The sequence below is a fragment of the Protomyctophum bolini genome (assembly GCF_963924005.1).
Source record: "Protomyctophum bolini genome assembly, chromosome: 15".
NCBI classification, from domain to species: domain Eukaryota; kingdom Metazoa; phylum Chordata; class Actinopteri; order Myctophiformes; family Myctophidae; genus Protomyctophum; species Protomyctophum bolini.
The window spans coordinates 14,490,427-14,513,643 of NC_137876.1; the positions used below are offsets into that span (position 1 = coordinate 14,490,427).

General features: G+C 42.9%; 1 protein-coding gene across 10 annotated transcripts in view; it reads left to right on the top strand.

Annotated features, from left to right (window-relative positions):
• Positions 1–2,052: 2,052 nt before the first annotated feature.
• mgaa (MAX dimerization protein MGA a) overlaps positions 2,053–23,217 on the top strand; it is a 38,833-nt gene continuing 17,668 nt past the window's right edge. For 6 of the 10 annotated variants that reach the window (XM_080784440.1, XM_080784449.1, XM_080784442.1 and 3 more), the window contains exons 1-17: positions 2,053–2,163; positions 4,344–5,496; positions 6,181–9,178; positions 10,120–10,216; positions 10,333–10,473; positions 10,845–10,973; positions 11,588–11,713; positions 12,658–13,877; positions 16,023–16,141; positions 16,461–16,651; positions 17,374–17,492; positions 19,453–19,539; positions 19,704–20,025; positions 20,123–20,604; positions 21,073–21,278; positions 21,716–21,833; positions 22,599–22,842. In XM_080784440.1, coding sequence (XP_080640566.1) covers positions 4,391–5,496; positions 6,181–9,178; positions 10,120–10,216; positions 10,333–10,473; positions 10,845–10,973; positions 11,588–11,713; positions 12,658–13,877; positions 16,023–16,141; positions 16,461–16,651; positions 17,374–17,492; positions 19,453–19,539; positions 19,704–20,025; positions 20,123–20,604; positions 21,073–21,278; positions 21,716–21,833; positions 22,599–22,842 — 7,705 coding nt within the window. In that variant the 5' untranslated portion in view covers positions 2,053–2,163; positions 4,344–4,390. The remainder of the gene's footprint in view (positions 2,164–4,343; positions 5,497–6,180; positions 9,179–10,119; positions 10,217–10,332; positions 10,474–10,844; positions 10,974–11,587; positions 11,714–12,657; positions 13,878–16,022; positions 16,142–16,460; positions 16,652–17,373; positions 17,493–19,452; positions 19,540–19,703; positions 20,026–20,122; positions 20,605–21,072; positions 21,279–21,715; positions 21,834–22,598; positions 22,843–23,217) is intronic. The other 4 variants (XM_080784446.1, XM_080784447.1, XM_080784448.1 and 1 more) reach the window with 4 other exon arrangements.

A 23,217-nucleotide genomic window follows, 5' to 3' on the forward strand; every position in this document is an offset into this window, starting at 1 on the left:
GCATTGGTTCATATCGCATGAGTCAATACAGTGGTTTGGCCAGTTGTCATGTTTGTTTGTGTCATAATATTTGCAGTTGTCATAACATCAGACCTAGGACCCTGAGGGGATTCCTGCAACATAGGCAACCTTTATGATCAAAAGAGCCATTTCTGGCAAAAAATATATATAAAATCAGTCTAGAACCAGTTTGTACATCCAATTCTTACAAGTAGCCTACATTTACTTTGCAATGTGCTTGTTCCGGAAAGGTCTTTCAATATTATTTATTTTGTTTGGGTTTTCATCTGAGATCAAACATACTGCCTTCAGAATCAGGATTTGTGGTGGAAGCAGACAAATCCATTCAATTCTAGCCTATGTTTTATATATTTATAGGCTAGTGTAGGGAAATCAAGAATAACTTTAGGCCTAAAACAATTATTAAAATGTTAAAATAACAGATATTCAGAATCAGTTGAAATAGCCGTAAATTGTCTAGTGTGGGCCTATACTCTGCCCTATCTGTAGGAGGTAAGGTATTCAGGTGAGCCCGTGCTGGCTGCCATGGGTGGATGCATGTGAACAGACATCACAGCGGACGCTTGCAAATGCTGATTGACTGAGACATTAATTTCTAAAAGAGGCTTTCCAGGCTGCAAGAGAAGGAGAAATGTGTTGTGATGTAGATGAGAATCTGTGGCCTAGCCCTAACATAGCTGCTACAGATTTCACTGTAAACCCCTCCCCCATAGCTGTGCATGTACAGTCCTGACTATGGATTTTCTCCTGTTTACATACATCATTGTGTGTGGTTTCATGCTGTACGCAGAGCTGTAAAACTGTATTTCAAACGACATGGTCTGTCAAGAAATTACATAGCATAAACTGTGAATACTGTCCAATTTCTTGTAATTAATCTCGTAATGTGTAACTTCATATGCTGTTGAAATTGATATGACATACAGAACTGTGCATCAGTGTCATCAACACCTTAGCTATAGTTATATAGAAAATACAGTAGGCTACATACATTGGCTAAGCATTTTGACTATTGTGATAAGTCACACATTGAGGACTCGCCATTCTGAATTCAGTTTGTTATTGACATCACTGGTTGCTGGCATACTTTGGGGGAGATAATAAGGATTCCGAGCATTAAAGGACTTTAAAACATTAAACTAGGCTACTGTTCCAACATGAAACCACTGTCCTATTACTGACTACTGCTAAATCAATATCCTAACATTAAAGTACTGTTGAACACCATATCCATATCCTAAAATTATACGACAAAACATGATCGCTGAAATCAAAATGCACACATGAGCCTTACGTATCTGTTGTGCTGTGTAAATGTATATAACCGCACTACAGTTTAAAATGGAAGCTATGGACGGGCGAGGTTCGGTTCACTAGAGTCTAGAACTCTAGACAGCTCCAACAAAGCACCGCGATGTGCTCCTGATCATGTCAAAAACGAACATTAGGAACAATACAATGGCCATGAACACGTTTTAACAAACCAACACTAGCCGACCGTGGTTATCCGCCGGTGAATGGTCTCTTGGCTCTAGCTGTGGAGAGGAGGTTGTAGCTTCAAGCAGAAACGTTACCATTGCATGTGGAATAGGGTTGTAATCATTACATGTGTCTGAATGGTTTTTGCGTTTGATGTTTATCGCAGAAAAGGTCGAGACACTGAACCTGAACACACTGACTGACGTTTGACTCGAAGCGTCCCAGAACCGGACGTTGGTGACCTTAAACACCGGTAAACCTGAACCGACACGAAAAGAAAGACGACACCGCTGGTTGCGTCCGAATTTGGGCCCCCTGACTTGGATGTCTGTCTCTCCGCTGCGTGGTACCGTACCGTGCCGTGGCAGACAGCCTCTGTCTGGACAGTGGACAGGAGTGAGTCTGTCTGACTGGACCGGACCGACCGGGGTTTGTTTTTGAACGAGTCAGGAACAAAATGGCGGACTGTAGCATGCGCGCGCACTACTTGTGCGCTCATCTCTGGTCACGTGACGAGCCCCGCGCATGGTTGCTTTTTCACCTCCCCCAAAAGACACCATGTTGTTGTGTGTTTTTTTCCGAATGGGGAAAAAAAAGAGACGATAGCACGTGGATTAAAACAGCACCGTCGACGTTACGTGATCATAACCGATGTGTCACAAGGTAATCCGTGTGTAGTTGAAAGGTACATGGGGAGACATGTTGAGTTTTGTATGTTTAGCTGTTTGGGTAATTATCTGGGTCAACTTGAGGTCCGGTTGTCAAAGCATATACGGCGAAGCAAACACTCACGTTCCAACGGTTCGGGATAGTGCGCATTTCTCGGCCGCCATCTTCGATCGGCCACGTTGACGTCGTGACAAACGAACTAAAGACAAAGGCGGGTAGAATAGAATGTGTGTTATTGATATGCATATAGCTTAAGAAATGCAGTGAGTTATAGCATGGGACCGTGGGTTCAGACCTGTTATTTGACCATGGCTGCTATGGATAGAAGCTAACATTGGTGGATGCATCGTGTAGGCCAGTGATTCTGTCAGATGGTGAAGTCTGTAGGTAGCTTGTTAAAATGCTAAGTTGATGGCTTTATGTCAAAAAATAAGTGGTCTATATTGTGTAAGTAAGAAGAAAAACAAGTCTATGCAGATCTCGGTTTTCAACTGGTTGCAGGAAAGTTACTTAGATTTTACTCTGGATGGAAAAAAAACTATGCCTGCCTGCTAGCATGACGTTTGAGAGGAGACTCATGTTTTGGGTTTGATTCAGAACTTTTTATACCTGTACTTAACAAACCATCTACGCTCCCCAATAGCATTGAGCTAGCTAATTGCTAGCTGTGCTGCTGGGTGTTTCACAAGGGTAGGCGTGGTTTAACAAGATGTTGCAGTGCAGGGTTCTGAAAAACTGCGCTGGTGCTGGTGAGCCAGTGCCGTGTCCACAGCAGCCTTGTGTGTCAATTGAGTTGCATATCAGTAGGTTGTGATTTTGTGAATAAGTCATAATCTATTTAGAAATTGTATATATGAAATATATATTTAGTTAAATGTAAACATTCAATGTATCAGTGGTTTGCATAAACATACAATGCAGGCTGAGCAGTACATGTTATCTTCAAAGTTGAAGCTAGATTTAGACGTGAGGTATCCAGTAGGTTTAAAGTTGAGGTTAATACAAAGTCCGGGTAGCTCAGTTGGTAGAGCTCTAGCCTTTGGACCACAAGTTCATGGGTTCGATCCCGGGCACCGCCAACTCGGTGTGAGTAGCACGGCTTGGGCGCGGGAAGTACTGGGAGCTAATTGTAGGTGTGGTGCACCACCTCAGTAATCCATCTCCCAGGGTTCTAGCGCATTGTTACGGCCGCATGTTTACCGGCTGATACCGACAATAAGCCACTCCCCAGTCCCGACCTACTTCTACTTCTTAACACAAAGATTAGTCACAGTAAGACTAGGAACCCACGTTACCCAACCCACCCTTGTGTGCTAACATAAGCGCATGGACGCTGTTTTCCGCCTGATCCATGTTAACAATTGCAGCCATTTCTTGCTATACTATTTCAATGAGAGTCAAACGGTGACTCATAGCTTAGCGAAGAGCGCCATATAATGTCATTTTACACTGAAAACCATACGTTAAAATATGTCCTTGGTGGTGTGGGCTTTGGATTGACATGCATCGAAATATTTCCGTGGCAGTCAATGGGTCCTGTTGGTGATGTCCCCAAGGACAGTATTCTTAGTTAGTTTTGATTGAATGAATTCATACTGAACAGTTTGCAAATAGTATAATGGTACGATACGATTATACAATGATGCTAAAAGGATAACACAAAAAGCCCTAAGGGCTTAATTGTTTCCATTGTGGTCCTATGAATTCAGTCCATCAAGGTTGGTCCTTAAGTGATTTTAGTGACCTCACAGCCTTTGCTTTTGTATCTCCCAAATGTTTGTTCTCTGTTAAAGGCAGTTTGCCAGTTGCAGCCCATGGGGCTGATTAACCTCCTTTAGACATGGTCAGTGTTAATTAAGGGCTAGAACTGGAAGTTCCAGTTTAACGCTGTAGCCACTTCCTGATCCGCTTTTTATTCTTGATGTGATGACCTACCTACTAAACGGAACATTCTGGTGTAATAATCCCTTTATAAACTTCTCCTATATCAATTCTCAAATCTGAAATTTGAAGTTCTAATGGATGGATTTGATCAGTTCACGTCCTGAGAACCTAGAATATAGAGTTGGTTTTTCATTCTAGCCATCTAACCAGTTTATAGATGACTACAGATTTTCATTTGAGATTATGGGACAAGGTGTCTGTCTTTCTGAATAACTGTCTCTGTTTTTCAGGAGTCATGTATGACTAGTGGAAGCCTTCAGATGTCTGTGACTTGTTCATGGCTACTACGAGGCAGAAGAGGGGAATGGTGCGTCATGATGAAGGGGCAGCAGCCCCTAAAGCAGCATCTGCCGCCCCTAAATCAGCATCTGCAGCGGACTCACCATCTAGTCTCTTTGTTGTCATGAAACCTGGGAAGGCGAATGAGGGCACAATGGGAGAAGGCCTTCTTGTTAATGGAGATGAGGCAAAGATGCTGACAAAAACTAGATCTCACATGACCTCGACAAAGGAAGCGGTCCAAGTGTCTGCTACATTTCCCATGATGCAGCCTTTAGAAATTCTGTCAGCAGACAGTACCTGCAAAGGCATTAAGGTCACACTAGATAACAACAATATGTGGAACGAGTTCTTCAGATGTAAAACGGAGATGATTCTGAGCAAGCAAGGTAGCAGGATGTTTCCCTATTGCCGCTTCCGCCTTGCTGGCTTGGAGCCATCTAAGAAGTACTCTTTGTTGATCGACATCCAACTGGTGGATAGTAACCGCTACAAGTGGACTGGGGAAGATTGGGTAGGAGATGGGAGAGCAGAACGGCAAGTGAAAACTAGTCCCTTTGCCCATCCAGATTCTCCAGCAACAGGTCAACACTGGATGCAGAATCCAGTGTCCTTTTACAAACTCAAGCTAACCGACAGTGTCTCAGACCAGGAGGGGATGCTTGTCTTGCATGCATTGCACAAATACATACCACGATTGCACGTGGTTCCTTCTGACAAGTCGCCTAAAGATTTTAAACTCAGCAGCCCGCACATTACATTCACTTTCCCCCAGACAGAGTTCATTGCGGTAACAGCCTATCAGAACTCGAGGTTTGCCCAGCTGAAAGTTGACTACAACCCCTTCGCTAAAGGATTGAAGGAGGATGGTTCGAGTTCATGGGGTCTAAAGCTGAAGTCCATCTCTGGCAAAGACTTGAAGAAAGAGGAATGCTCAACATCTAAGGAGGGAAATTCTATGAAAAGGAACTTGAAGTCTTTACTGGCAAACAACAAGCCCAGAAATGCTAAAGTGTTGGACCAAAAAAGCCCTCCGTCAGTCCCTCAGAAAACGACTACAGACAAAGACCAGACAGCTAACATATCCCCTGCAGAACGTTCTTGGTAAGAATGTGCCATTTATTTAATTAATCAGTAAAGGTGTCCTAATTAGTTATTAGTCATAATGGTACATTAAGCACTGATGTTGATGAATAGAGCACATATTTATGTAGTGATCCAGCAGTATGTCAAGTGTTTACTTTTTATGGTAGGACTGTTTGAAAGCTACACTCACTATAGACCTTTCGCTAAGTCCCACCCAGTGGCACACACTCTACTGGTTCTATTATCGCTGGTTCATAGACACCATTGTGTTATTGGTGTTACTGGTATTCCTATTCTTGCTATTAATGTTGCAAATTATTGTGTGTGTGCAGGCGAAATAACATTGGTAGCTATGGCAGGAGACAGATTTAGTGAAAGGTCTATTGTGTTGGCATATGTTATGTTTCTTCATTGAAGTTCTTTGCTCATGTGATACCCTACCTTCATATTCATATATTTTATGCATATATCATATATTTTCTTTTATCTCCTATGATAGATGGATTTGTATTTCACATATTATTACATTAAATTCATAAATGTATTAAATTATGAATGAGTGACTTTGCATTAAAGGTATGACCACATTTGAAGATGTGAATGACTGCTGAATCATACACAAGATTGATCCATATGTTTACAGGAGTAGATGACGACCGAAAACGTTTTAGCACTAATGTGGTGTTGTTTGTTCCCCCACAGCAGTAATGCTCGTCCAACACAGAAGTTATTTTCTGAACTGATTCGGGAGGCTCACGTCACACTGAAAAGATGCAACCTGGAGGGAATGGGCATCAATACCAAGATACCTGCAAAGTATTATATGGGTAAAACAAATGTTATAAACAACGACAATGTTGTGAAGAACGTACACCTTAACACCTTCATCTACCCGACCAACAAAAAAACATTGGATGTTCAGAAAACACCAACTGTAGTTCATGAAACGCCATCTAAAGATCAGAAAGAACTACCTAAAAATCCCCCAAAACCACCTGAAAATCACAAAACGCGACCTGAAGTTCAGAAAAGGCCATCTAAAGATCCCAAAATACTGTCTGAAGTTCCCGAAACGCCATCTAAAGATCAGAAAACTGTTCATGAAGATCAAAAAACACTGTCTGAAGTTCACAAAACGCCATCTAAAGATCAGAAAACACTTCATGCATATCAGAAAACACCATCTGAAGATAAGAAAACACGGTCTGAAGATCAGGAAACATGGTCTGAAGATAAGGAAACACGGTCTGAAGATAGGAAAACACGGTCTGAAGATCAGAAAACACGGTCTGAGGTTCAGAAAACGCGGTCTGGAGATCAGAAAACACGGTCTGAAGATAAGAAAACACGGTCTGAAGATCAGAAAACACAGTCTGAAGATAAGAAAACACGGTCTGAAGATCAGAAAACACGGTCTGAGGTTCAGAAAACGCGGTCTGGAGATCAAAAAACACGGTCTGAAGATCAGAAAACACAGTCTGAAGTCAGGAAAACACGGTCTGAAGTTAGGAAAACACAGTCTGAAGTTAGGAAAACACGGTCCGGAGATCAGAAAACACAGTCTGAAGTTCAGAAAACACGATCTGAAGATCAAAAAACACGGTCTGGAGATCAGAAAACACGGTCTGGAGATCAGAAAACCCAGTCTGAAGATCTCACAACACTGTCTAAAGTTCAGAAAACACTGTGTGGATATCACAAAACACCATCTGAAGTTCAGAAAACGCCACCTAAAGCTCACAAATTGCCAGATAAAGACCAGAACACACCAAATGAAGTTCAGAAAACACCACCTAAAAACCAGAAAGCACCATCGGAAGTTCAGAAAACACCACCTAAAGATCAGAAAACACCATCGGAAGTTCAGAAAACACCACCTAAAGATCAGAAAACACCATCTAAAGATCACAAAATTCCAGATAAAGACCAGAACACACCATCTGATGATCACAAAACGCCAGATAAAGTCCAGAACACACAATCTAAAGACCAGAAAACGGATCATAAAACGCCAGATAAAGCCCAGAACACACAATCTAAAGACCAGAAAACAGATCATAAAACGCCAGATAAAGACCAGAAAGCACCACCTAAAGTCCAGAAAACACCATCTAAAGATCACAAAGCGCCTCCTAAAGAGCACAAAGCGCCAGAAAAAGGCCAGAAAGCAACAGATAAAGACCAGCAGGCGACAGATAAAGACCAGAAAAAGCCATCAGACGATCAGAAAATCCTATCAGAAGTTCAACCCGAAGAGACACCAAAACCACACAAGCCTGTGTGGGGGCCTCTGCCTGCCCTCGCTCTTTTTCTGAAGCAGCATCCGCTGAAACCCAGGAACACCAACAGACTGAAATCACCGCCTGAATCACCGTCCACATCTTCACAGGCTAGCACAGTGTCCAGTGGTTCTGTCACAGATCCTTCCACGGACCTTGCTGATCCATCAAAGGCTTGCATTAGTCAAGTCACACAGTTTGCCAGCAAGACCTCTATTGATGTTTCAGAGCAGTGTCTTGTAGGACAGAGAGCAAATGTCATTGGTCAAGCAAATGAAAGTAGTGGTCTGGTTTCCTGTCCTTCTGGTCAAGCTGGCCTTCCAACTACAGACCAATTGGAACCAAGATCTGATTGTCCAGTCTTCGCCCCCATTCCTGAAAGTGTGACTCCAGAATCGTTGCTACCAGATGTTACCCCAGTGTTACCCAGCACAAATCAGCCATTTCATACCTCTGAAGCATCTCTATCCACTGTCCCCTCATCTCATGCCATCACTTCGACATATCCAATGTCATCATCACCCCTTGAAACAGTGTTATCTCCCCCGGTCCTTCCATTCACAGAGACAATTGCTACTACACGAACACAAAGCCCAGACTTCACAAGACGTACCCACTCGCTCTGTGAATCTTCTCCGATCAGCTTTGAGCCTTTGTCACCTGCCTCTTCACCAGATCCTTTACCTTCCCTAGATATCTCTGCAGCTTTTGGACAAAACCTTGCTTCCACAGGGTCTAAACCATCAGCAGTACCTCGTACACAGACAGTAGACAGTGCCAATATCCCCAGTCATAAATTGAAATGGCATACAGTAATGCCTCCACCTGACCCATTCTTAACCACTTATACATCATTTCAACCAACCCCACTGTCTTGCAGTAGTACCTTATCATTGTTTCCTAGCCAGAACAATTGCCCCTCCTTGCCTTTGCCTCTGCCTCAGTCCCACTCTGGCCTACAAGATCTTGACAGCGCTACTTGCCCTTCCCCCACTGACAATGATCAGTCATTGACATTTCCTGCCGGCCTGTCTCCTCTTGCGCTCCCATCCCCGCTGTCTCCAGCTTTTTCCTCATTAGATGGTGATGCATTGTCACCCACACCGTCACTTAGCGATCTCATGTGCTTTTTCTCCACTGATGGAGATATCGGGATGGGGGTGGACTTTTCAACCCCAGAGGCAGCGCCACCTGTTCCCTGTCCTCCTCCTAGTGTTGTCTCAGCCAACACTCAAGCACCACCTTCTCAAAACGTACCACCAACCCAAGACACCAGACCCCTGAAACCCAAGAAGAAAAGGGGAAGGCCTCCCAAGACGGATAAGGCTGAATCCACAGATCAGGCCGAATCCAGAGTTACTAATATGCAGCCCAGTATTGAGGAAGTCGAGGAACAGCTTTTTGTCTCGTTCGCATCAAAGGTAAAGTTAAAATCTTAAATGTTTTGCTTTCATATGTGTTGCAATATGTACAGTAGTGGAAAATTGCGTGTATATTTTGGTCCACATTGCACCATCTTATGGTGTGAAAGAAGATCTGCGTATTAAGAAATAATGCAAAACGTTCAATACTGCTGAGCCACCAAACATTTCACATTATTACTTTGAGCTATTTTAAAGATGGGGTGCTTTGATTTTTGTACTTTTTCTGTTTTTTATGTGTCTATGGAGTTATCATCTTGCCACACTAATTGAAAGCCGTGTGCCCGTTTATACGTTCGCCTTTGTCCGCCTTCTCCTACCAAACCACTCCATTTGTACACATCGCTCCATGCACAACACTTCACTGTACAAATATTGCTTTTGTGTGCCATACTGTTATGGTACTGTACAGTACAGTCAAGTACAGTACACTACGGTACAGTGCATTGCAGTTCAGTACAGTACGAAACTGGCCAACTGGATGGTGTGGCATGGCGCTAGAGCGAGACTGGCCGAAGGCCGGTCAAGTTCTAGTTACTATAATAGACCAGCTGTGGTTTTCCCTGTGTATTTTTGGTTTCTTCCTGAAAGCTAAAAGCCTTTGAGTCAAAAGGCCCAATCGAAATTACACCATATTTGTGTCATCATAACCCTAACCCCTCCTCCATTATCATACAACACACAGCTGTGGGCGAGGTATACTTAATTAACTGGTGGCCGTGGCCACATAAATAACATCAGTTTAACACATGTTTTTGAAAAGAATATTCCTAGTATAATCGTAGTACCTGATGATCGTGGTTTTGGGGGGGCACTCCATCTTTATTAAATTATCAAGTTGTCTATGATTTGATTGTTTTATCTAACAATCAATTCATCACATTTGTCACGGTCTAAACACAACTTGTTCATTGGAAGTAAACACAAGCATTACATTTCAGGAAGCACTTAAACTTCACCTTGGGGATGACTCTGAGTCCCCTGAGGTAACTGCACCACCTCATCAACCTCAGGCACCCCCTGAAGCCACCATGGATGGTAAACAACATACTAATGTTTACATTCTGATTGATTGAAAACCATATGTTTACATACATTGTGTGGCAAAAATGAAATATTAATGTTTATTAGGAGTATTGTTTATTCTGTGACAGAAATTGATTTCAAGAATCTGCTTTGCGCAGTTGAAACTCCAGAGACCCTAGAGGAGAGAATAGCGGTCTTGGAGCAGCTTTTGTTCAGAGATCTGAAGTTGATGAGACACAGACAGGTCATACATCCTGTGTTACAAGAAGGTATGCTGTCATTTGCAACACAAAACAAAAGTCTCAAAATATTATTATTATTATTATATTTCAGTTATTGGGCAGCCTGCATGCTCACTCATATACTGCACTTAACATTGTCATACACAAGGCCTACACGGAGGTGTGCATAGTTGATCTGGGATCATTGTTGCCAATCATGACCATTCGACCACCAAACCTCACCATAATGTTATATATTGAGTCAGATAGTATAGTTTATAAAGTTTATAGTATATAAATAGTTTTTATCTGATATACAGTAGATGCCCCTTTGTACCACAAAAAAGACAATACATTATTTAACCTTGAATCTGGAATTGTGACGGTCTTTCTTTGCTCATGATGCATGAAAAAACAAGTTGGCTTGAAGCTGAACTTGCTGGATCCCATGCTGACCATTGACCTGCAATGGCTGGGAGTGCGTCTACCGATTCCTCCACCAGGAGTTCCCCTGGAAGTGCTGACTGAGACACTGCCCTTTTCTCAAGGTTGGTCCTGTAGCTACTGTACATATTTACGGATCAGATTGTTAGAAGAGGATATCTAAATGACGTTGGTTCCTTCAGTATAGATACATGCTGTAATGAACAACAGCATCCTGATGGACAACAGAGCTACAAGAGTTGTCGCCAAAAAACACTACTGAAATGAACGCTACACAAAATGACTAACCACTTTAAACCTGGCACCCCTGTTTTGGGCGTGTCACTATGGGTGTAGGATGGAGATTCAAGGTTTCTGCCCGACAGAGACAATATAGTAGCTAAAATACAACTATTTAAACCTTTATTTTGATGTGACATATGACTGGCTGACAAAGAGAACTATACATCGATCCAAGTATTGTGTTGAGGACATGATAATCGGCAAATATTGTACTCCACTACAATTATTTTAAAACCTTAGTTACTAGTTACTTTGTAGATTCCGATTATTATTACAAAACATGCTTTAACCACTTTAGCATTTATATACTTTGGCTATTTGAAAATAGACAACCTGAGCTTGTAGATCTTCTATATAAAAAAAGAAGATTCTAGATTGTGATATTGATACTTTTACTAGTGAAAAATGTCAGTACTTTTTCCACCACTTCCACCAGGCGTTTCAGCTGCCTTCATCTCTAGAACGGGGAAAGCAACAGACGTCACCCAGATAAAAGGTTGGAGAGAGAAGTTCCCTACCTCAGAATCCTCTCCCATCCCAACCCCTTCATCTGTACCTGAAGGTAATTTTATCATAGCCCGTTTCTTTTTGACGGTTTGTTTTTGTCCTTCTGTCGGTTTTCACTTTCCAGGGAGAATTCTATAATATGGCATCATCAGAGTAAATAAATCATTTCTATTTAAAAATTTAAAAATAATTGCCCAGTGCATCAATTGCTCTCTACCTGAAAATAACCTTTATGCTGCCTTCCATTTAAACTAGTAGCAAGTAGAAAGACTTTGAACAATCGGTAATGTTCTGTGAACTATGCATGTAACACAGAATCTAAAAAGCGACATTGATTGAATGTTATGGTACATATGTTTTGATGAATAGAAAATATATTGATGGAAAACTGTAATAATCATCAGGAATATATTGTTAACAATACTCAAATGTAATAAAAAAGCTTTTTTATTAATTTGTTGGGGTGTCATTTACTAATCAATCAGTCAGAAATAACTGACTGATTTCAGTCATTTGGCTATGGAAGCATGCCAAACCGAAAATAGCACCGTGTACAAGCTCACAACACGTCGCAGCGCTATTTTAGCAATCTTTCGGTTATTCGTTATTTTTTAGATTAAAACGTGTTTGAAGATCTCACACTAGCAATAGAATACATGTTCAGAAGCCTCTTCCATCCAAGACCATTATGGTTCTCCCTAATGGTCTTGGATATTTCATGAAGCCAGAGGTTAAGGCCTCGATCTGCAATTTCTTCAATTGGTTGGCTGTATCCTGTATGTAGAACAGCAAGAACGTAGGTTTAGAACGAACACAGATGAGGATTTGTTCTATGATTATAACCATGATTATAACCATAATATAACATATAACATCAAACGGCACCCCAATTTAAAATAAATTACATCAATCAAAGCTCAATCAAATGGCCACCTGTGGGCCCCGATGGACTCACTATATTGAAAAGATAACAACATAACTGCTTTATGTGTTCTTCAGCGGCTCCTCCACTACCTCCAGCCTCCGATGTTCCCAGTAAGAACCTTGCAGCGTTCTGCAGTGACATGCTGGATGAGTACCTGGAGAACGAGGCCAAACTGATCGACGAACGAGCCTCCAGTTTCTCCCAGGCCACCGCACCAGAGCCTGTGACGTACGAGCTTCCCGCCAAGAGCAGCAGCTACGTCCGCACGCTGGACAGCGTCCTCAAGAAACGGCCTCCCACCTCCACCCTCATCTCTGATTTTGTCCCCCCGTCAAAGAGACCCAGACTGCCCCCCATGATGGGGCCCAAAAAGAAGTTGAAATGGCAGAAGAGGCAGAATAAAGATCTAGGTTCTAATCAGAAGCTACCCAAAACGGGAAGTATAGGAACTGGTGCGTCGGCACCTACTCCAGATGTCACCAAACCTGCGTCTTTCATCAGTAACAATAAGACGCAGGGAATCGCATCGCTGTACAACTACACAGTATCCAGCAGTGTACCCAAGGAAGGGGATAATGTTCTTAGTCTAAAGAAAAAGGACTTCAAGTCCAAGAACTTGTCTCACGTAAAGCCCTACAGACCATCAAAAGATCCATTCCAATTCAATAATACGGCACCCATAACCCACTTACCACGGGACCCCATCTTTGAAAAGATAAAGAAACTAAAAAACAAGTCGATGTCCAAAATCGAGAATCTAATTGGGGTTTCTGATGAAATGGCGCCTCTGGAGTGGGACCCCACCTTAGAAAACGAACCAAAACTAAAGTCATCGTCCAACATCCAGGATCCTATGGAGTTTTCTGATGAACTGGCCCCTCTGGAGTGGGAGACCTTCTCAAAAAGAAAAAGGAAACTAAAAAGAAAAAATAAACTAAAAAAGAAGTTGTCCAAAATCCAGGATAAAATTTCAAAGGTTTCTGAAGAAATGGCGCCTCTGGAGTCGGACCCCTTCTATTTAGATCCTTATAGACTAAGACCCAAATCATTGCCCCAACTCCAGGGCCCAGTGGAGGTTTCTGAGGACATGGCACCTCTGGACTCGGACTCTGAGCCGGATTCCGTTTCTGCTAGGCAAAAACTGGACAGAAACGACGAAGAGACGCCCCTGATAACCAAAGCCCTGCTGAAACAGAAGGATCTGGAAGACGGGGTCGTCTGGGAGGGACAACCCAAGACGTGTGTCACGACCGAGAGAGCAGCCATCTCGCTGACATCACTCTTCACATTAGTGGTAGGTCAACTGTGTTTCTGTCTCAAGAAGATGCAGAAGAATGTACATGGATCTTTCCATACTTGTGGTGGTTTTCAGTTGTCACTAGGAGTGTGAACGTTAACACGTGTACGAAAGTGTCGAAAGGCAGATATCTGAGGAATCTTGTGGATTAAAGTTCTCAGTCACCATGACTTATTTCAGTCATTTGGTCTCGATAAAAGCCAGCATGTCTTCTGTGGAAACATGTTTGCTCAGCGAAAATGGCATCTACAAGCTCTCAATGCGTAGATCGGCTATTTTCGGTTATTTTAAGACCTTTTTAATACATAAAGAAAGAAATTAAAAGAGACCATTACGACATCAAAAGTAATAAACAAACTAAAGCTGGTCAATCACAGTGGTGGAAAGTAGTGCATTTACTGTATTGTACCGAATATTAGACGTTTCTGATTATAAGACGACCCCCATTTTTCAAGACTCATTTGTGGAAAAAGAACATTGAATGTCAAATTGTCTAGTCCCCGAGTTTTAGTACGACCCCGTTTTTTAGGACGTTTCCATTGGAAAAAACGTAGTCTTATATTCAGACAAATTGGGTACTTAACACACTTGGTGCCATCAATGCTTTATATCAAAACCAACCGGCCAATGCTGAAAAGTCTGCTCCAGGTTGCTAGGCAACGCTTGCGTCCTTCCCAACTTGGGGATGGATGAGTGCGCACTCCATTGGAATCCACTCTTTGTAGTTTCTTTGCTGCTTGTTTTCTCAGAAAAAGACTCAAGTTGTTGTTTTTGTCCAATCCGTCCGACGTTCAGATGTAAATAGTGGTTTTTGATCGCATTGCGCCCGACATATTACCGTTTCTGTTTCTGGCAAAAGCTAAGCCATATAGTCTATTTGCCAGCCCATTGTGAACCCGGACATGAGTTGAGTACACCAAGGTTTTATGTTAGAAATGTTGAGTATGGGTCCCCAGCATGTAGACACTGCCGGATGCTAACTTGCATATGTTGAGCAATATGTGACCATACCATTGACAACCTATAGAAGGTAAACTATTCAAAATTTATGTAGCATGTGACGTGTCAAACTAGGGTTTTTTTATGATGCTGAATCCATTCCAAGCATTAGTTTTGCAAAAAAACACTCATTAGGCTAAAACGTGATGATGTCAGCACAAGTGGCTAGGTCAGTTTTTAGCCCAAAGAGTGTTTTTTTTTTGCAAAGCTAATGCATTGAATGAACACTAGGTGGCATTAATAGTCTGAGTGTTAAGTGCTATACTTAAGTAAGATTTTGAGTTACTTTTACTGTACCGGAGTATTTTACTTTTTCAGTACTTTAATCTCAAACTTTAGTTTGTAGATTTTGATTATTATTATAAAACATACATTAACCACTTTAGCCCTATATACATTTCAACCATTTGAAACTAGCCAACCTACATGCTCACAATGCGTTGATCTGCTATTTTCAAAAGATTTTAGTACATTTGAAATTTTGAAATGGGACATTCTGCACAATGAGTACTTTTACTTTTGGTACTTTAAGTACATTTTGATGCCGATACTTTTGTACTTTTACTCAAGAACATTTAGAATTCCAGACTTTTACTTTTCTACTGAGTATTTCTATATTGCAGTATTTATATTTTTACTTAAGTAAAACATTTGAGTACTTTTTCCACCACTGGTCACCAAATTGTCAAATAATATAAGAAAGCTGCTGTGTAAGCACAGCTGGTCAATGTTCTCTCTGTGGTGCTTTCACGCCCACTTTCTGTAGTTGAGACCTATGTGTCTCATTGGCTGTACTGACAACCTATCGTCCTGATTGGCAACCACACACTTTTTGCCTCTAGCCGACCTCTCAGCCATGGGATATAAGGCAGCAGGTGGTAATTAATTTATGTCAACAATTCTTGTTTTTTGAATGGCCGATCTATAAGCTCTCAACGCCTTGCAATAGAGCTTGTGGATCTGATATTTTCACAATATTTATCGAGACAAACTAAATGTAATGCCTCAACTCCTATCCAAGTCAGGGTGGGTGGTCCCCAGTTCAAATGTGATTATTTTGGGGAGTCACAACTTACGGCCTGAAAAGGTTGGGAACCACTGCGATAGAGGATGAACAACCTGAATGTCTTCGTCTCTCTGTAGGGCTTTGTGAGTGAAAACCCCACAGCACCCATCCAGGTGATTAAACGCAGAGCTCCACCCTGCCTCAACTCCCACTGCCGTCTGGGATGCATCTGTACCAGCCTCAACTACACCCACAGGTAGGACTGCCTCTATTCATGATGTGTTCTACCCATGGACCATTCAAAAATATGGATTAATTGACGCCATTTGGTTTCTACGGACCGTAAATGAAGCCCATTTTGCAGCTATTTCAAATCCACCATCTTTCTATATCCAGTCCGAAATGCAAAAATAAAAAAAAGAAGATTCTTTTCTTTTTAGATATATCTAGTCTGAGTAAGTGGGTACAAAGCAAATATGCTGTGCACGTGTAGCTCCCCCAAAGTCAATCATGTACAGTATATGGATTTAAATTGATGTATGTATTTTAAGTATTTAAACTGTGACTGCCCCCAGGCTGAGCCACTGCGGCCGCATGGACTGCATGCTGGGCTGCACCTGCCCCCTGAAGAAGGTGGTGCTGCTGAAGCACCTGGACGGCTCCGACTCCAGCCACACCGACACCCCCGACTCCACACGAAAGAGGAAGAAGAAGAGGAGGATGAAGATGGCATATGGTGGGTTTTGCCCTATGAAGATGGCATATGGTGGGTTGTGCTCTTGTGCTGCTTTTTGTCATTTTTCTTAATTCTTTTTGGGTTTTCTGAGCTTTTGGGCTTCTGCACCCGAAAAAAACCCCGGAACTTTTAACATTCAGTAGATAGAAAACTCCAGGCCACAGAAAATCGGGGTGCGCACGCTTTTCCGACACACCGAAGATCCGAAGCGGGGGGACATGCGATGCGATGCGAAAAAGCGATGGTCCGACATGCGCTGCTCCCGTGCTTGCGGTTAGGGTTAGGTTAGGATTGAGGTTTCGGATCAATAGTATGTCGGAACTAAAGCCTGCACCCAGAAAATCCACTGAATGTTCTAAGTTCAGGTTTTTTGGGTGTAATGTCGAGTATGGGTCCCCAGCTTCTAAAATAAAAATAAAAATCAATGTCATGAAACCTTTAACACATCAAGACCAGGGGCTGATTCTACAAATGCCTTAAATCAGTAGTTCTCACTCATCTGATAACGGCAATAAAGCTTTTGAATTTGAATCCTGAGCAGTAGCAGTTTTGGACATGAGGTTTCCACCCGACAAGAGACTATATACAGGATCTGAATGCACTCAGTTTTATCAATGCTGGATAGAATGGATGGATGGTGTCTGGGTTACTACTGTTTGCCCTCCCAGAATAGGGACACGGTTCAAGTTGGTTAATAGATCAATTTCCACATTCGCACGGTTTAACTGGGTTCCCCCTCTGTTCCCCTGTAGTTCTGAAGGAGAGCGTTTCTGAGCCGGCCCAGCGCATCAGAACTCTGTGGAAGCAGGAGCACGGAGAGATGGACCCAGAGCCACTCTCCACCCCAGACATGGTCTTCCTGCCTGCCTCAGTAAGAACCCCCACTTTCTCACTCACTTGCTTATGGGTTCACATAACATATGGGTAATATGCAGCGGTGCACATTACTGGTGCACCAGTGAGCATGCGTCATCAAAACGTTTTCTGCGCGGTAGATCAAAGGCATGCGAGACGCATTTGCGCACCAACAGCTGACAGGAATTTAGAGAATCCTGACATTCTGGTGTGTACAGCCAGGCACTCAAAAGAGATGTTAACGTCCTGTAAGTAGACTTAAAAATAAAACTAGTGTTGACTAATCATTAGAAGTATTCCTCTTATTTTGAAGAGGAAGTCAGAGCACAGGAAGTCTGTTTCAGTTACCATTATTTAGCTGTCAAAGTGCTAGTCGCTAAACCACGTTACAGACCATTATTTACAATATGAAAACCATGCATCCGTCACTTGATTCCACATATGTATTACCTAAACATTGGAACCTGCAGCATTAGGTGAGTAATTAATTGTATCTGTATTGGACGTTTGTAGTGATTGTGGTTAGAGTGGTTGAGGCGAGCTGCTAACAAACCTGTTGCTAAACGTCCTCCTGCTTAATGACTAATTCTGTCACTGTCTGTGACTCTGTGTACTAGTGTAGCTTTGCATCTTTGTATCTTTTGCATCTGCCCGTGTGAACGCAGCATAGCATTGTGGCAGAGTAGAAACGTCTGTTGTTTGCCTATCAAACAAATAATCCACTTCAAATAAATTCTTCTCACCACCCATACGGCACTCCACAACCTGGCTCCCCCTTCCCTCTCTGACCTCCTCAAGCCACATGTCCCGTCCCGTTCCCTCAGGTCCAGTGATGGGGCGACAGAGCCTTTTATGTGGCTGCCCTGTCCCTCTCGAATGCACTCCCCAAACATATCATGATGCCCCCTCCTTCCCTACCTTCAAAATCCCCCTGAAAGCCCACCGTTCAGAATTGCCTTTCCGAGTTGACTTTGAACTCTAAAGGCTCATACATAGTCTGGATTTTCGGTGGTTAGGTGACCATTGAACTACAACATGACGTCACGAGTCGCGGTAAAGACCAAACCACCTTCACCGCTCCAGCACTTCTCTCTGTTTTTACTCACCACCGCTCAACGTTATTTCAGTGGTCACCTCACCACTGAAAATTCTTATCTTACTTTTCTTTTTCCTAATAAAGTTGTTGTTATTTCGCCCTCTCCCTCTGGCCTCCAAACACATGTAAAGCAACTTTGAGTAGAAAAGAAAAAAACGCTTTATAAATTCTAGCATATGACGTCATATCATATGCTGCTAAGGGACATACGCATCGTAACACCTGACTAATAACATTACTTGCACTCTCTGCTTGCGCAAGTAAAGACAAGACATCAAGTTTAATGGCATGGGCTCATTGGGCTCCCATTGTGTTCTTTGTAAATATGTCATCAATAAGAACATAATAGTCTACTTGCCAGAATGTGAACCCGGACATTTTGAGTACCCTAAGGTTTTATGTTAGAAATGTTGAGTATGGGTCCCCAGCATTTAGAAACTGCCGGATGCTAACTTGCATATGTTGGGCAATTTTCATAATTAGCATAATAAGGGTACCATTAACAACCTATAAGGCAACATTTTCAAAGTTTCATTATGCTTTAAGTAGCATGTGATGGGTCACTAGGGGTTTTTCATTATTCTGAATCCATTGCAAGCATTAGTTTTGCACTAGTTTTTGGGCTAAATTTGTATAATGAGAGTGCTCCACAAGAACAATGTTGGTGGTGCTAAGAATGCCTCACTGCTGACCCCTATTGGTTGCTAGGCAGGGTTGGATTTGCTGGGGGTAATGTGACTGTTTTCAACCGAAATGTGACTTCCCGGTTAAATTAAGGTTTTAAGGAACCAATACGTTTTCTGACATTTAGTGGGCAAATTCACAATTCATATATCGATGTAACGGAATCCCCGATAATCATGTTTGGTTTCTGTTGCAGGACGGTCCAGATGGGATGACATGTGCCAGAGTCAGAGCGTACAGCGGCAGGAAAACTCAACATCACAGCCCCACCGCTGCAGGCAAGGTAAGCATCCCCATTGACTGTTGTTCTGGGTTATCTGATCCACATATAACGCCAGCGTCCCATTTCTGAGGCAAGCTTTTGCAGAACATGTCAGATCTCCTGTTGTCACCAACCTAGACTGTGATGAATGTATGGTACTGTGTGTGTGTGTCCCCTCCCCCCAGAAGGCTCGTGTAAAGAAGAGTAAAGGAGACACAGGGTCACTGGTGAAGACTAAAAAAGATGAAGGGTCACCGGTGAAGACTAAAAGAGATGAAGGGTCACCGGTGAAGACTAAAAACGATGAAGGATCATCAGCCGTGAAGAGTAGAGAAGTGAAGGCATCAGCCGTGAAAAATAAACGGGACAAAGCACCGGCAGTGAAGACTAAAGAAGACAAAGCATCAGCAGTGAAGACTAAAGAAGACAAAGCTTCAGCAGTGAAGACTAAAGAAGCCAAAGGATCTGCAGACAAGAGCACCGCTCAGAGGAAAAGCTTACGACAAGGTAAGCGACAAGCGTAATGTTGACCCTAATGTTGACTCTCTTACCACATCTTTACAACAATTTCGGAATTTAACAGACGCTGTAATGCCTTGCTTAGTTAAACAAACAGGACAAGCACCGCCGCCTGCTGCTGCTCCTCCACCACCTCCTACACCACCTCCAACTCCAGTTCTCCCCGCGGCCAAACGGCTGGAGGTGGTGACAGACTGCCGCTGGGAGAGCACCGCCCTCCGTAACCACGTCCTGATGAAGGTGGTGCAGGCCATGTGTCAGGACCGCCTCGACCAGGCCTTCTGGATAGGCTCGCACCTCATCACACCCATCTGTAAGGTCCTCAAGGGCAAAGCCCCGGACACCTGCCTCCACTTCAAGGTCAACATCTCCGAACCCATTCTGACCCGTGCCAAGCCCCGGAACGCAGCCACAGCCACAGTCACAGAACCGCTCCCGTTCCCTTTCTTGGCTCCGCCCGCGGTCACCAAGACAGCTCCTCCCCCGGACGCAGACACAGACCCACCTCCGGACACCAACACAGACCCACCTCCGGTCACCAACACACGGCAGCCAGCGACCAAGAAGGTACTAAAGTTCTGATATCAGTCATTTGGATTCCATAGAAGCCATGTCTTCTATTGACGAAGCATGTTGCTTAGTGAAAACGGTCTATCTACAATTGGCTGTTTTTTTGTCATTGTTATTATGTTAGTATGCAGAGCAGCAGGAAGACTTATTACTCAAACATCATTCATAATGTTAACAGAATTGTGTTAATTGTTTAGGAATCAGTGCTGCCACTGCTACTTTTCATACTGTTTCACAAATCACACATTAGGATTTAGTCATACAAACATTGTTGACATGACTGTTGTTTTCAAGTTTGTCGAAACTGTGTTTTGTGTTGTTGCAAAGTTACTCTTCAAATTAGGTAGACATAATAAGCCTCGGCTTCAAGCTGTAGTACATCTATTCATGTTCTGCAGATAAAGGACCGAAATAAACTATTCATTCTTTAATTTACTTTTTTAATTTTGCTTTAATCCATGCAAGAACTTGCAGCTCAAGGGTGAAGGAGCCAAGGACACACAAAGCAAGGATGTGGAGAAAGAGAGGAGAGAGGAGGAGGGGAGGGTGGAGGATTGGCAGAGGGAGGTGGAAGACGAGGATTCTGGGACGGTCAGCGCAGAGGAGTCAATGGAGTCGATTCAGTCAGAGGAGCAGGCGGGTGGAGAGCAGGAGGAACACCTAGAGGACAGGTACATACTGTCACCAATTAATACGTTGGTTTTCATGTTGATAGATTCTTTGTCCTTCCAGAAATTCGTTTCCAGCCGTTTTCGGCACACATTTACACAACACCTCTTATTACGCAGAATAAAAAAACAGAATAGGCTACCAGTCATATAGGTCGAGAGAGGTTGATTGTTGATTTTCTTTTAATAAATTGAAAGTATGAATTTATTTTATTTATGGCCTGTTTTTAGCCATGGTAAATTATAGAATGTCTTTGTATACCGTATTGCAGTAATAGTCACATAAGTTAACTTATTCATTATATCTTCCCCTCTGCAATTTTTGTTTACGAAGCCTAAAAAGGCAAACAAAAGAAAAAACGAATTATTATTTTTATTATTATTTATTATATTCATTATACAACAATGAATGGTGAACTAAACTGTGCTGATGGTGACAGCTCTGTGGAGCGGAGGAGGCTGATGAAGATGGGTCTGCCCTTCATCACTGGAGTCAGTGCAGCTGGAATCCTCTCAGCCAATAAGAGACTGCCAGGTGGCACAGACCGATTGGTCCAGGTAAGCACTAATGTTGCTGTCGGGCAGAAAACCTCTTATCTCCATATTGTCTTCTTTTTTCTTCTTTCGTCAAATTAACACCATACTTGATCATACATACATCAGAGTCAAAAGCATCAAAGGTAGCAGATCTGCAAGATCTGCTACCTTTGATCCTGAAAAAAGTTTTGGAGGTTATGAGGTTTCCACCTGACGGACGATAAGCATTTTCATACACATACCTAGAATGTAAGTCAAAGGTAAAACCTAATTGTGGTGTAAGATATTACAGTTTTGAAATATTCATTAGTTTATTATTGACTGAATGTTTTCGGTTTTAATACGTTCAAGTCAGGTCCCACTTTTTTTTTTTTAACTGCCCTTTATGCCGGGCTGGCATGTAGGGCAGCAAGAAAGGGTCTCCACTGGCCAGCGTCTTTATAGATTCCCAGGTGTGATGCAGGGGTCTTCAACTCTCCCTCCACTGTCCTACGTTCAGGTCCATTAATGTCAAAAAGCTTCTGACACATAAAACGTTATTTCTATCCATGTAATCAGCAGTATTGCATGGATGCCTGTTTGTTGGGGTCCTTGGCACACAAAAAAAGTACCACTGATTTAAAAGGCTTGTTTAGAATGGGCCTCGGGTTCCGGTTTACAGCTTCAAACAAACTATTTTCTTGTAACGTGTAAACATCGTGTGTGTGTGTGTGTGTGTGTGTGTGTGTGTGTGTGTGTGTGTGTGTGTGTGTGTGTGTGTGTGTGTGTGTGTGTGTGTGTGTCCAGGTGAACGGCAAGGCGTACCCGCTGGCGAAGGTCCAGCTAGGCGGGATGGGTGCGCTCCACCCGGCCAACCGCCTGGCGGCCTACTTGACGGGCAGGGTGGGGACCGGCAAGAGCTCCAAACCGCCCCAGCAGCAGCCTGCGCCGCCTGCAGCCACCTACACCACCTACACTGGCCACCCTCCTCCCATTACCGCCACCCCCTCTACCACCACCATCACTCTCAAAATGACAGAGGCCACCACAGGTGAGGATTGTTGGGTGTTTTGGGTATTCAAAATCATTGTGCGATTCTGGAATTTTGAGTGTGTGTTTATGATGTCTATTCAACTGTTTATTGTCCTGACGGGATCACGGGATGTGTTTGCTATGAATTTCAGTACCGGTGTGTCGAGTGCAAACACAGGTTATGAACAGTAAAGGTCTTTACACACCCTGGGTGCGACAAATAAATCATATGAAAATCTTTTTTTTTCTCGGGTGTCAGTACTGCCAAGGTCCCGCAAATTGATATTGTGGGCCGTACTGGACCAAATACTTTCGAGATTTTTCAAAAACATTTAAATAAAATTGCAGATGTACAAGAACGCGCCGTGTCACAAAGTGACGCGCTGTGAGCTCT